General features: G+C 44.7%; 1 protein-coding gene across 1 annotated transcript in view; it reads left to right on the forward strand.

Annotated features, from left to right (window-relative positions):
* LOC104509137 (microtubule-associated tumor suppressor 1 homolog) overlaps positions 1–1,798 on the forward strand; it is a 59,017-nt gene extending 57,219 nt beyond the window's left edge. The window contains exon 7 of the mRNA XM_010150976.1: positions 1,563–1,798. Coding sequence (XP_010149278.1) covers positions 1,563–1,798 — 236 coding nt within the window. The remainder of the gene's footprint in view (positions 1–1,562) is intronic.
* The last annotated feature ends 11,941 nt before the right edge of the window (positions 1,799–13,739 follow it).

Here is a 13,739-nt window from a genome sequence, read left to right on the forward strand (position 1 = left end):
CCCTACAGATTTGTACTGGGGTATTATGTTGATACACCTTTTAACAGCTCTACAATTAAACTGCAAGATGGTATGTTTCTCACTGCAAATACACACTGTAAAAGTCAGCATCTCAGTGAAATCTCCGAGAACACAAGAGCATCTGAACACGATAAAGCAGTATGCTGACAACTCTCTATAGCTATGAGGGATGACAGAAAATCCTGCAGGGAGAGGCGTTATTTGGAAAATTAATAGACTCAGGAGGCACTTTATACTTGGCACAGAGGACATCAGTATTTTGAGCAGGAAACTTCTTTTCAAATGCTTTGGAAACCAGCGAGGGCTGTGCAAGACTGATTAATTAAATGACTATTAATGTCATAGGTGATGTGTCTGTCAGACTAACAGAGATTCAAAGCTTTTGTTGTTAATACTGTCTCCAGTTATGTGATTGAACCTTACACTGCTAAGGCTATTCCAGAGTCACTCGACAACCTTCAAACCAGGTGCTCGGGGTTCAGAAAGGATTGATGAGCAACTACTACTGTTTGGTTAGTCTGTCCCCTGTATTTTCCACATGTTCCTATTTTTCTTTTCTCCAGATCTCACCTCTCAGGTTTTTTCACTTTATCTTGAAGAAATCTCGTTAAGTTGAAACTGTGCAAAGTAATCTGCTTAGGTGTCCTCATTAAATTGCCGAGGGGTATTTATGTATTGCATCAGCCCTTTATTGCAGAAGTGTTTGCTCGTTCCCAGTGTGATCAAGCGGGGCAGGCTGGCCCTATCCGCCCAGCAGTACTGTGCTGCCTTTCCAGTCTCAAGGCAGCAGAGAAACCTGTACGTGCCGCGGTGTTTACGAATCAAGCGCTGGCTTATGTAACGTGGTTTCCTCTGACACGAGATGATTGTGTACCGTGGAGGGATTGAGGTTGCGACATAACTAGGAATATTAAATTGACGATGCAATTCTTGGACCGTGAAGAGTGGCGGGGCAAACTTGAAATAAAATGTCTTTTAGAGCATTTTTAAAAAGTCTCGTCCTTGTGACTCAAATTGCTGATGCTAAGAAATGCTGCAAGACCTCTAGTTAATAAGACTCAAATCTGAGCTGCAGAGAGGGCAGTTTTAGCAATGAAAATTTTGAAAGGAAGAAAAAGACCAAGTAATGTAGATAAAATGGTTTTGAATTCAGCAATACTTCAGAGTGCAGGAAACATGCAATCCATGTTGCAAACAAAAGTGGTCAACTCATGTTAAAATTAAGTTACTGCATAGGTAGGATGACCGAGATCTGGAGTTCTGTGAAGACATTTGTTCAAAGCGCAGTGTGAAGAGCATGCTGAAAAGTAATCCACAGAACACGTGAAGGCAAGGATGAAGCGGAAAGGTTATGGTGCCAGAAATTAACCTGGCAGATGACAGTGCCCGTGCAGTGCTACTGAAATAACCCTTTCTCCTAGTCAGGATTTCAGGAAGTGTTTATAAGGCTTTGTAACTACTTTCTTTTGCACCTCTCAAGTTCTGGTGAGACTTCAACATAAAATGTGTATTAATCAGTTGTTGTTGGTTTTTTTTTTCAGTTGACAAGGGCAAGCAGCGGAGTACCAGGAGCTCCTGCATACAGGCTCAAGCTTCCACGGATGTGCGTTTGCCCGGCACAAAAACAGCTGAGTTGACACAGTACAAAACAAAATGTGAGACCCAAAGTGGAATCATCCTGCAGCTGAAGAAAATTCTAACAAGCAGTAACCAGAAGTTTGAAGCATTGACTGTTGTGATCCAGCACTTGCAGTCTGAGGTAAAAACTCTCAACTAATCAATTTTGGCTTTAATTTAATGACCTCTTCTCAATAAGTGCTTCTGAAAATATTCATATACCAATACACAGCATCTACATTTCCAGTTCCAATGACTTAAGTTTTCCTGCAGAGGTAGCAGTAAACCTGCTCCTGGCATCAGTTGGGGACAAAAAATAAAACCCCTGACATTGAGCTTTATGGCCTTTTTGCAACTTCACATCCTTTTCAGAAGAGAAGTTTTTAGATGTGTTTAGTCAGTGTGTCCTTCAGACTCGAGTACCTTGCCAAGTGTGTACTTCAAGTTCTGCCCTTGTAGGAAAGACTGGTTTCAACACATAATCTGGATGGCCTTGCTTTGTTATCTGACATTGGATAGAAGAGTATGTAAGGGATAGATACGTTTTTGAGCTATTCAGAGTAAAGTGTGAGTTGTGTAATGGTTGTATTTATTGAATCCTGCATTATTGGTGATGTCTTAAAATTATCAACATTTCATTTAAAAAAATGCATGTGGAATTTAGAGTGCGATTAGTCTCATGTGATTCAATGTTATTTGTTCCAGTCTGTTTGACATACATAATGACCCACATGGTTTGATATTACACTACAGACTTTTATTTGCTGTGAAAACTTGTGAGAGGAAAAAAATCTGCAGTTAAGAAAATAAGAAGTTACAGATTTATGCTGCAGCAGTTGATGCAGTTTCTCTTGCATTTCTGACTCGTGGTCTGAGATTGGTATCAATTTTTTCAGCTGTTCCAATTTGTGGTGATTTTAGTCTGATATACAAAAAAAGCACTGAGTTGTTGCAGTGTGCTGCCAGAAACATAACATTCTCTTCTGGTGGGGTAATATCTGAACGCTCTCATTTCATCTAAAAACACTGCATTGAAGTCCAGCTCTGGTTCAGCTCAGTGAGAGCGGTGGCTCTTAGCCAGTTTTGTGGGGTTGGTTGGGTGTTTTAAACTCTTGATTGAACAGGTTTCTCTGCTAAGGAACTAGTTTGAGATCTTCAAAGCAATTTGATACAGGTTTTTTGGATGCTTGTCATCTAATATGAAATTGTAAAATTTATATGTGAAATTCTCACTGCTAAACTTCTGCGAAATCTTCTAATTACTGTATAATAAGCACCTTGAGTTTTTGCTAACTTTTTTAATTAAATGTCCTGGCCTAGATTCTTCTCTCAAATATTTTGTATTGCAACATTTAAAATGCAGGCGTACCTTATCAATGTAATATTCAGTGAGAAGCAGCCTGTCATACACATTTGCTTCTTTCAGGCTGTTTGACAGGTCACTTGGTCAAAATATGATTGCTTTTGCCTTTTTTTTTTTTTTTTAGAATAATGGAAATGCTTATTAAAAAAAGAAAAGAGGAGGAAGGAGCAAGTGGTGTGAAAATGGAGGGATGAGAGAACTAGTAATTTTTCTCCTTCAATATTTTTTTGCAGCACATGCAACTGGTCTAAATAGGACATCCTGATGTACTTTGATACCAGTTACTGGCATGAAGGTGGTTGTTCTACTTTCCCAGGATAAGACAACGCTCAGAACAGTCACTGTCTTACCCTTGCATACTTACCATAGGGGTGAGATGGACTCCTCTGCCATGGCTGGTTTAAGGAACACTCTGGCAGTTAGCTCAGGGAAACATCCTCTAGGATTTGTGTGTTCTTGGGAACAATGAAGAGTTGTTTTGGTTTTGTGGTTTGTTTTGGTTTTGTTTGTTGTTTTGTGGTGGTATTTGTTGGTGGTGTTTTCCTTTCGGGTGAGGTGTGGAGGCTGGTGTAGCTAACTTTCTCTTGACTGGCCATATGTTCATGTTTCTGAAGGATCTCTTGAGGACCCAGTTGTATTTTTCAAACCTTTTGGGTAAGCTCGGGGAAAAACTTGGAGTTAAGTTTTAGCGTGTAAGGCTCATGGCTTAACTATGTCAGAGCCAACTTGAAAGCAGCTTCAGCTTGTCTGGTTTAAAAACAATGAAAGGAATCATGCTTAGCTGATTACATGAAGAACAGTGCTATGCTTCCATTCCTCCCCGTAGGTCAAGTGTGACGTGACCCAATGCACTGTGAGCTGATGAAGGAGTTTGCTGTAGCCAGAGGAGAGTCCTGCTCTGGCCTTCTCTGGTGCTGGTCTTCCCCTGCAGAAGGCTCATTCAGTTTGCAACTGCCAGAAAGCTGGCTGAAGTTACCGGGAGGTCACTGAGCTGTTGGGTTGGATTGAAACCAACAATCTCTCCTTTTTCTCCAAGAAGTCCCAATGCATTTCTGCACAAAAATTTGAAGCTCCTTCTTATGAGCTCATTTGAGGTGGGATATGGCTGCAAACGAAATCAGGGCTTGCTGGCAGTGACTTTTGGTGACAACACAGCCTGCCTGTCTGGAGTGGAGAGCCTGCTGTGGAAGGGTTAAACGAGATGGAGCAATGCTGCTGTGCTGTTTCTGGCTGAGCAGGAATCTCTCGCAAAACTGCCCGAGCTCAAACCTCTCTTGTCAGCGTTATCGGAGCTGTCAATATTAACACCTGGCTCTGATAATACTTGAGCTGTCCGTGTTTGTTCAGGGGGCTCTATGATTAACTGACTTTATCAAGACCCTTCTGAATTTAAAAATCCTGCAACCCCCAATGCCTTCCTTGCAGGAGCTACTGTTGCACGGTGTTATTGCTGGATGGAAGCCCTCTTGGCATCCAGAACAGGTAATGGCAATGAGCGGTGTGATGGGAAGGCCACACTGCACAGAGTTTTTCCGTTGTTAGACAGCTGTGTGTGCTCTACCGGTGTTTAGCCCACAGCCTGACACATACTTTATGACAAAAGCAAGCTTAGTCTTTCTAGACTGTTACGTTTCCCCCTGATCCCCTGGTAATTCCTGAGACTTGATAAGTATTTTCCTGTTTAAGTTCAGATGAGAAAGGACAAGTGGCAGTACAGAGGAAATGGTGAAACCAGCCATTTACAGTAAGCACATGCAGTGCTAAAGAAAGCCATCTTCCATCAACCTTTAACTGCATTAAGCTCTGAAATGTGCAGCATTGTGTCTTAGGTGGTCTTTCAACTTCCCCGGTATTAATTTGGAATTTATTTCTTTTCCCTTTGGTAATGGATGCATTCAAGGAGGCTTTAAATAGAATCACAGAATGGTTTGGGCTGGAAGGGACCTCAAAGACCATCTAGTTCCACCCCCCCTGCCATGGGCAGGGACACCTTCCACTAGACCAGGTCTCAACCCCGCACCCAGCCTGGCCTTGAACTCTTCCAGGGATGGGGCATCCACAGCTTCTCTGGGCAACCTGTTCCAGTGCCTCATGACTCTCTCCGGGAAGAACTTCTTCCTGATACCTAATCTAAACCTCCCCACTTTCAATTTAAACCCGTTACCCCTGGTCCTGTCACTACAGGCCCTTGTAAAAAGCCCCCCCCAGCTTCCTTGTAGCCCCTTCAGGCACTGGAAGGTGCTATAAGGTCTCCCTGGAGCCTTCTCTTCTCCAGGCTGAACAAGCCCAACTCTCTCAGCCTGTCCCCATAGCAGAGGGGCTCCAGCCCTCGGAGCATCTTTGTGGCCTCCTCTGGACTCGCTCCAACCGGTCTATGTCCTTCTGATGTTGGGGGCTCCACAGCTGGATGCAGCGCTCCAGGTGGGGTCTCACCAGAGCAGAGTAGAGGGGCAGAATCCCTTCCATTGATCTGCTGGCCACGGTGCTCTGGATACAGCCCAGGATATGGTTGGCTTTCTGGGCTGTCAGCACACACTGCTGGCTCATGTCCAGCTTTTCATCCCCCAGCACCCCCAAGTCCTTCCCCTCAGAGCTGCTCTCAATCCATTCTCTACCCAGCGTGCCCTTGTGCTTGGCATGGCTATGGTAAGTCAGGCTGTGGCTGCCACTCCTGCAGCCCTGCCCTCTCTTCCCCTGCCCCTGTGTCTGCACGGGCCAGTGCTTGCCTGGCCTTGAGGAGCCGGTTCAGGCATCCAGTCAGGAAGAAAGGAGAGGGAAAAAAAAAAAAAAAAGGTTATGGGTCTAGTTTTATTTGTCTGTCCATACCCAAAGTGTTACGGGCACAGCTCTGTGGAGAGGGAGTGAACCACCAGCGCTGGGGTGGGAACATGTGCCGGAGAGGCCTGCGCCTGCAGGTAGGAGCCAAATGTTCCCTTGGGAAGGAAAATCCCAAACTTAATTGTTTGTGATGCCCTGCAGAAGTTCACCACCAGCTGATGAGACTGAGGCCGTGGTGACTCCTGTGTGAGCCTCGATTTCTCCCGATCCTGAGGGGTCTGAGGCCCTGCCCTGTGCAGGGCTGCTCCCCGCCAAGGCTGCGTGAGCCTTTCAGCTGGGGAGTTTGAACCTGTAATTCACTGCCACATGGGAACTCTACACGTTTTGGGGTGTGCGGGGGGTTGTTTTGACACCCAGTACTAGTTTGGTTTTAAATCTGGTTTTGGCAGTTTAAGGCAGATTGAGCTTTTTGAGTGGAAAGATAATGTACGGTTGGAGGGACTTTAATGGCTTCATGACTGTTCCAAGTGTGAAATGACAAATACTACCTTTTCTTCCTCCCATTTTAATGCATAAATTGCCACATTCAGAATGACTCAGGCTGTTTAAAAAAAGCAAAACAAAACTCTTCAGATGGTAAAATGTTTAATTGTTACAAACGCCAATTTATGTTCTTCTAGTTTAATAAGTGAATTTAGTCAAGTACTTCGAGAACTCTCAACAGATTCTGCTGTAGAAATGAGCTTCAAATTTGTGTCTGTGCCCCCAGATGCTACAGAGATGAACAGCAACTAGATTTCGCTGTTGTGCTTCTCTTGCTATGGTACGGGAGGACTGGTATTTACAGTGGGCATGACTGTGGTGGCATCCTTAAGAAAATCCCTTCCTAGAGGGAAATGCCATGCTCTAGCACCTTGATGGAAATACGTGGATACCACTAATTGTGGATGTGCCAGAGGAAGCCACATAAGTAATGTGCTAGAAATTGTGTGGCTGAAACGAGCTTCGGTATTTCTAGGTGGAAATGGAAATTAACCATTAGTACATGATCTAGTATAACTGGCATTTCCTGGCATGTGGATGACTGTAAAACTTGGAAACTTCTTAGCACTTTGAGGTGGTGTTTTTCCATCTTGGAATACATGGACACATGTATCAGAAAAAATATTTCCTAGCCTTTGTGGAATTTCAGCAGAAAATGCAGAAATACAGTTGTATTGGTGGCCAATAAATTCAAAATATATTGGCAGGCCGATTGTTTAGAGCAGCTCTCTGATGAGTTAAATTTATAGTTTTCCTTTTCTAGAATCTCATATCAAACTTGGCCTGTTCTCATGATGATTTTCATTCTTCTGCTCTTTAAATCTGGCTACCCAAAATATGCATGTAACTTTGTACAAGAGAGAAAAAGGATATTTAATTTTAAAAGATTTTGTGTTTCTTTGGATTAAAAAGCCCACTTAATATACAGTCAAAAGATAATAGCTTGAATATGAGGAATTCAACTACTTCATGTTCAGAGGAGTATTTGAGTACCAGCAGAGTAGCTTCCCTCTGGAAAGCAAGCCTAGGCTCTAGCACTTTGCATCTGACAGGTAGTTGTTGGAAAGGTCCCCGTAACACATGGCTGCTGATGAGCAATAGTATTTTTGGCAACAAGTTGAAGGTTTGTGAGCTCTAACATCCAGAAAAAGACTTTAATCCCTTAATTACTGTGAAACTAGGCTCTGGTGGAAATAACCTTTTTAGAAGACGCCTCAGTTAAGCAATTTACTGGGGACACGTGGGTATTCAGAACGGGCTACAGCCAGAGAGCATTCGCCCCCCTCCCCCCAAGAAGATGCAGAATTAATGACAGTAGCAAACTGGATATATCTATTACACAATCAAAATTAATGAGAGCAGTTAGTGGAAGAAAAAAAATAGTGTCTTTGCTTAATTCCCTCTTTTGTTTGTACTGCCTTTTCAGATGAAATTCTAAACAGCCTGAAAAAGGGAATGACGTAAAGAAAAGACTGTAATACTGCGCTCAAGCGTCAGGTCTCGTTCTAATGTTTCCAAGAACTTTATGAAGCTAATCATAATTTTATAGATGTGAGAACATAAGTTGTGACAGTATAATTTGTCAAAGCTGCATGGTATCTGATGGAGATTTTGTTACGCTCGGATAAGAGGAACTGAGGCAAAAAACTTTAGGAATTATTAAGAAATATATAATTGCTTATATAGGGTAAGATTTCTTTTAAATGAGGTCAGAATTCTTACAGGGAAGGACGGAATTGTTCTGTGTGACAAGTCAAAAGCTAATATTGGGGTTCAGAAACCCTGGCAAGTAGGAAACAGGCTGATACGGAGAAGTAAAGTCAAATAGCCCTTCTTACTACATTTGGACCTCTTTGTAAAGCCATTGCATGAAGGTGGACACCACTTCTAAATGGGAAAACATAGATCCCATAGGAGCATAAGATCCCGTGTGAAGCTTGTAAAAGTGTAAAGAGCCTGCAAATGTACGATCCCTGTTAAAGTAAGTGACTCATAGGAATCCTGTTTGGCTGGTTCTCTGCTTTAGCTTTCACACACTGAACATCAGGGAATAAACACCTGATTCTCCACAGATGTACCTATCAAATGAGAAGAGTAAAGTATTAGAAATTACAGTGCGTCTCTAGTAGCTTATGTGAGAAGTGTTGTGTTCTGAGGCTTAATTGAATTCTGTTTGAAGTAGTAAGTGAAGCTGTAAAATGGATGGCTTCCTTCGCTTGGTAGTAGCACTAACAAGGCCAGGAGTAATGTGGAAGTAGTCATTTCACTGAATATTTATTGATTTGAGACGGTTAATGACATTTTCACTTTACTGCACTGTGGTCTGCTGCTCCTTTCAAACGTATCCGTGGAGCAGAGGGTGTAAATCCTGTTTGTTGTGCCACTTCCTTGGCTCATTGTTTCAGCTTGCTTTTGCCTCCGAGTGATGTGAAAGCAATGACATTTCAAGGGTTTTTTAAGTGGGGTGGGGAGGCAGGTGAGTTTAAAAAAAAATTTATTTCTAAAACTGCTGACTTTAATTAGAAGATTTATTTAGAGGATTAAGTTTTGCCAGCAAAGGAGGAACAGGGATTGATAGAAGTACTGTAGTGTAAGGACCAGAACTGTCAAAGCAAATGCCATATTGCAGAGCAGGAATAAATGGCTTTTTTGTCACCCCTTCGTCATTACCTCCAGGCTAATTACACACAAGTGACTGGCATTTATGCAAAGATATGACTCAATTTCCACCGTACAGCCAATGCTGATGCCCATCTTCATCCTTGTGCTGCATCAGTCACGAGGAGTAGTTCCTAATGCTTTGTCCATAAGAGAAGTATCTGCGCACATAGAGACACATACTGTGTTAAGAACTGTTGGCACCTGAGACTGCACCAGTAGTTAAATGATAACCCGTTCTTCCATACAAATCAAGTCCATCTCCTCTGAGGTCTAAGCATTCATTGCAGAACTGCTTGCAAATAACCATAATTTATTATTATTTTTTTAAGATGCTCAGTATTTCTCTTGAAGTGTGATTTTTCAGGATGAAGTGCTTGTGGTTTGAGCAAATGGCTTTCAAAAACCAAGCTTTCCTTTCCCAGAATAAAATTAATGTGGCTCTGTGCGTGACAGTAAAATGGTTTAAGTGCTTCCTTTGTTTTATGCACGCTGAACAAATTTTATTCAGCCTCCTCTAATAAGATGCTTTTTAAAAAAGCATATTAATGTTCTTGTATTTGACACTTAATGTTGTCCCATAAGCCCTGATTCTTGGAAAGACTTTGTTTACAAGGTGTGTTGCTGATAAAACCAGAGGGCTGATGTTCAGCCTTCCAGTCCGGAGCCCCTTCCACCTGCCAGCTCTGCCTGTGACGGGTCAGCGGCTGCCCTTTGCGGGAGACTCAGAGCCGCCCGCGGGCTGCAGAGCGCTTGGTACCTGCACCCTCTGGGCCTTTCTCCACCTCCTCTGGGCAGGGACCACCTCACATCCCAGCATGGAGAGGGGAACATTCCAGTATGGTCACTCTGTGTGTGTCATGGGAAAAGGTCCACAGGAGGACTGATTCCCCAAGGTATTTCAGGACCTGGGAGTGGGTGGTGGCTGTTCCCCTGCGATGTGCTAGTGCTTTGCAGTTGTTGGTTCTGGCAGCGTTTCTGGACTTGTAATGGATAGAAGATAGAAGGTTTCGCAGGAGTACAGTTTTGAGGAAGGTCTGGAAACATTGACCTGAGGATGAAAAGCCAAGTGTGAGTGGATTTTGTTAAATGAGGGAAGCTTGCTAAAAAGTTTCAAATGCCAGGGAGCTCCTGGAGGAGGTGACATGTTTCATGGGCTAGACTAGGCAATTATGATAGGTAGCCAGTCACATAGATATTGGTGTGACACAGCTGCTTGAAATAAAAAAAACACACAAACAAACCCCCTGTATTTTGGTGTATAAACGCAAACTTTTCAGTATTGGTTCTGTGGCTACTTCTCTCTGTAGTACAAGTGCAAAGCAGTACACATTTTGTTTCCCAGCAGAGTGGGGTTTAGCGTGAACTGTGATGTGTGGGTAATTACTACCAGACGGGCAGTGTTAGCTTATTTGGACACGCGTGCTCGAAACCCGGGCTCTGCCATGGTTTGCTTTTACACCCAGTAGCTGTTAAGGACTGGTGGCTCTTCACAGAGGTAAAACTTGGAAAAGGCAAACAGTGCTTTTTGGCCAGGCACAGCCTGTCTGTGGCTCCGAAAGCCTGGACTTGCAGGCAGAGCCCAGGGCTCCCACGCTGGGACCAGCAGCAGGACTAACCTCATGTGGTTCGTCCAGGGAGTTGCACGTCCTCTGGAGAAAATGATGTTGCCAGTTTGCCATAAAACTGAATGTGCCTGGATTTGGGGGTCTGCAAAGAAGCTGTAGGATCCTTGAGGAATACCCACCCATTCCAGCTTGAGAACTGCTCATAACCTGAGCTCTTGGAGGTATCTCGTGTATCTCTGACGTGAAGATTTAGTGTATACATGTAGCCAGGAAGGCTAGTTGCTTGTGTGTCTGATATAAATACATTCTTTGCTCGTTCTGGGATGTGGGCTTTTGTAGAGCTTCCCACTTCCAGAGCAGAGCAGTGGAAACTGTTGAGATGCTGTATCTGAAGTGACCTAGGCTGGTCTGTTTGAATCTCAAGCTGTAGCGAAAATAGCTGGTTGCCAGGAAAAACACTCTTAAGTCTGTAACTGTGCTGTGTAACTGCCAGTAACACCAGTAAGAATGACAAATGTCGTAATTCCTGTGTCTGTGATTCTGTAATTTATTCCATTCCTGAGTTGGTCATTTCTGTCATCATGATACTGCCATATTCTCCAAACCCCTACCTTGGACCTCTTCTTTTTCCGTCCACTTGTAACAGGACATACCTCACCTTCCCAAGTCCTTGCTATGGACGCACATCCCCCTGAACTTGCTTGTCAAGTTTTCAACACAAGTGAAGGGCTTTGAACTGCCAGATCTTTCACAGAACAATAAATGCCCATTATTAAGTCTCATTTATAATGAGATTTTGTTTCAGCATGCAGTAGCAGAAGTGCACTGCCCTGATGCTACCAGTGGCAAAGCTGTTATCCCCAAACTCTGTTCTCATTCCTTCCTACAGCTTCCCTGTTTGTGGTAGGAGAAATGCTTTGGCTAAAGCTCAACTGGACTTCTTGTGGACCTGTAATAGATTTTTTTGAAATAAGAAAAATAGGTACCTGGTCATTGTAGGTGATCTTGGCATAAACTCAGAAATTGTGCCAGAAACAGCTTTAAATTTGGTGTGAAGATCCTCCCTGAGTCTGACAACTATGTGAGGATGATGCCTATTGACAGATTTATCTGGATAAATGAACAGTACCAAAATTGCTCAATCCTGTATGTTCCCACTTGGTTCTGCTGTTTGAATTTCTGGCATTGCTTTTTCAGCTAGAATCTTGTATCTTGTAAAGCCTAAAGTGGAAGGTTGCTCAGCCTTGCAGCCCAAAGCACGTGCGTACCTGTGTTCACATGAAGTACTGAAGATGGCCCTTGCTGGATGATTCAGGCGGTCTTTGGTATTTCATTGCAGTGAGGTTCCAGAGTTTTGGTGGGGAGAGCCCCCTACCTGGAGCTTCAGTTCTCTCAGAACTGAGATAAAAGTGTGCTAAATTAACTGCTAGTGAGTCTGGCTACTTCATGTGGCTGCTTAACCATATGGGCAACCTCTTATTTGAGGCTGGCAGTCTCTGTGGCTAGCTTTTTTCTGAAAATAGCCTTTAACAGGAGGGGGTGGTACAAGTCTGTCTGGGTTTCTTGGTCTGCACAACTGTGAACAGACTAGCTGGAGGTTGGTGCATGGGGTTGAACAATCCCAGTAAAAAGCAAAAGGGCTCAAGAGCAGCAGAAAGCAAGAAACATTAAAAAAAAAAAATAGGGCAGTGTTCATCTATTGTATTTTGGGGTTTTAGTCTCTGCCTCTGTCAGTCCTAAGTAGGTGCTGATTTCATATGCGCTTCTCTCATCAAATTGCTTTAACTAAGACCAAACACAAAAACGGGGTGGTGTACATTAAAAACAAACAATCTGAGTGTCCCTACACTGATTTAGTAACGGATAAGACTACTGTGAAAGCTTTGTGAAATCCCGTGAGGAGCCTGTGGCAGGAAAATGAAAGCACTTTGGTAGCGAAGTCGCTTGCAGCAAACCCCCAGTGCGGTTGTGCCCAGCGTGCCGGGGTGCAGCTCACACACTGCAGCGCTCGCGCTTCCACCATCAGATGCCGTGTCCGTAGCGGGAGCTGGCACTGCACCGGAGCGAGATGACTCATCTCTCCTTCCCGAGCAGGGAAGAGCAGGGCGAGTCCTTCCAATAGCTGAGCTCTCCGCTCTCCTGAGAATTTCCCGTGGAGGGCGAGGCATGGTGTTCCATCTTAGCCCGCTGTCACTGGAAAAAGCTTCTAAGTGCTTAATGTAAAATTGCAGCACAGCTCCTCCGTGCCCCGAGCAGGGTGTCAGTGCCCCAGTAACCCTTACGGCAGCCTCAGCCGTAGAGATTTAAAGCGATGGCATCTTCTCCATCCAAGGTCAAAAATACCGGTATTTGCAGTAAGGTATTTCTAGTATTTCTGTTCTGCAGAATAATCCGCTATAGCCTCCAGCGGATGGAGCGCAGAGTGTAAAAATCACTCCTCCGGACTCGTCCCGGGTCAGGCCTCAACACACGACTGGTTCCTGGGTGCTGGCTCACTGTTCTTCAAGAGCGGTGTATTTTACTGCCTTTTTTGTTCCGCAGGCACGTGGCGGGTGTTCCCCACCTCCAGCACAGGCGTTTTTAACCGCGGGGGCCCTGGCGAGCACGCGCTGGCGTTAGCCCAGGGGTCAGGCCGTGGCCGGAGTGACCAGGGACGCACGGGGAGCCTGTGGTCAGGTGAGGTTTTCCTTGGGGAAAGCCTGGTGCAGGTGTGGCCCTGTCCCTGTGGGAACTCCTCCACCGTGGCCAGCTGTGGAGAAAGTCCACGTGGCATTTCAGGCCAGTGTGGGGGATGTTTTTGTCTAAGGAAGGAGAAGCGTGCAGAGTGAGACCTGGGTCTGTTTAGGCTGGAGAAGGCTGAGAAGGGGATGTCATCAGTGCTGGTAAGTATCCGAAGGGTGGGTGTCAAGGGGATGGGGCCAGACTCTTCTCACTGGTGTCCAGCAGGAAGGGGTAACGGGCACAAACCAGAGCGCAGGAAGTTGCACCTGAACTTGAGGAAACACTTCACTGTGAGGGTGACAGCGCTGGAGCAGGCTGCCCAGAGGGGTGGGGGAGTCTCCTCTGGAGAGACTCAGAACCCGCCTGGAGGCGTTCCCGCGCAGTCTGCTCTAGGCGAACCTGCCTGGGCAGGGGGTTGACTAGATATCCAGAGGTCCCGTCCAACCCGGACTGTTCGGGGTTTGATGCGC

This window comes from Eurypyga helias, unplaced genomic scaffold (assembly GCF_000690775.1).
Source record: "Eurypyga helias isolate BGI_N326 unplaced genomic scaffold, ASM69077v1 scaffold6124, whole genome shotgun sequence".
Lineage (NCBI taxonomy): Eukaryota > Metazoa > Chordata > Aves > Eurypygiformes > Eurypygidae > Eurypyga > Eurypyga helias.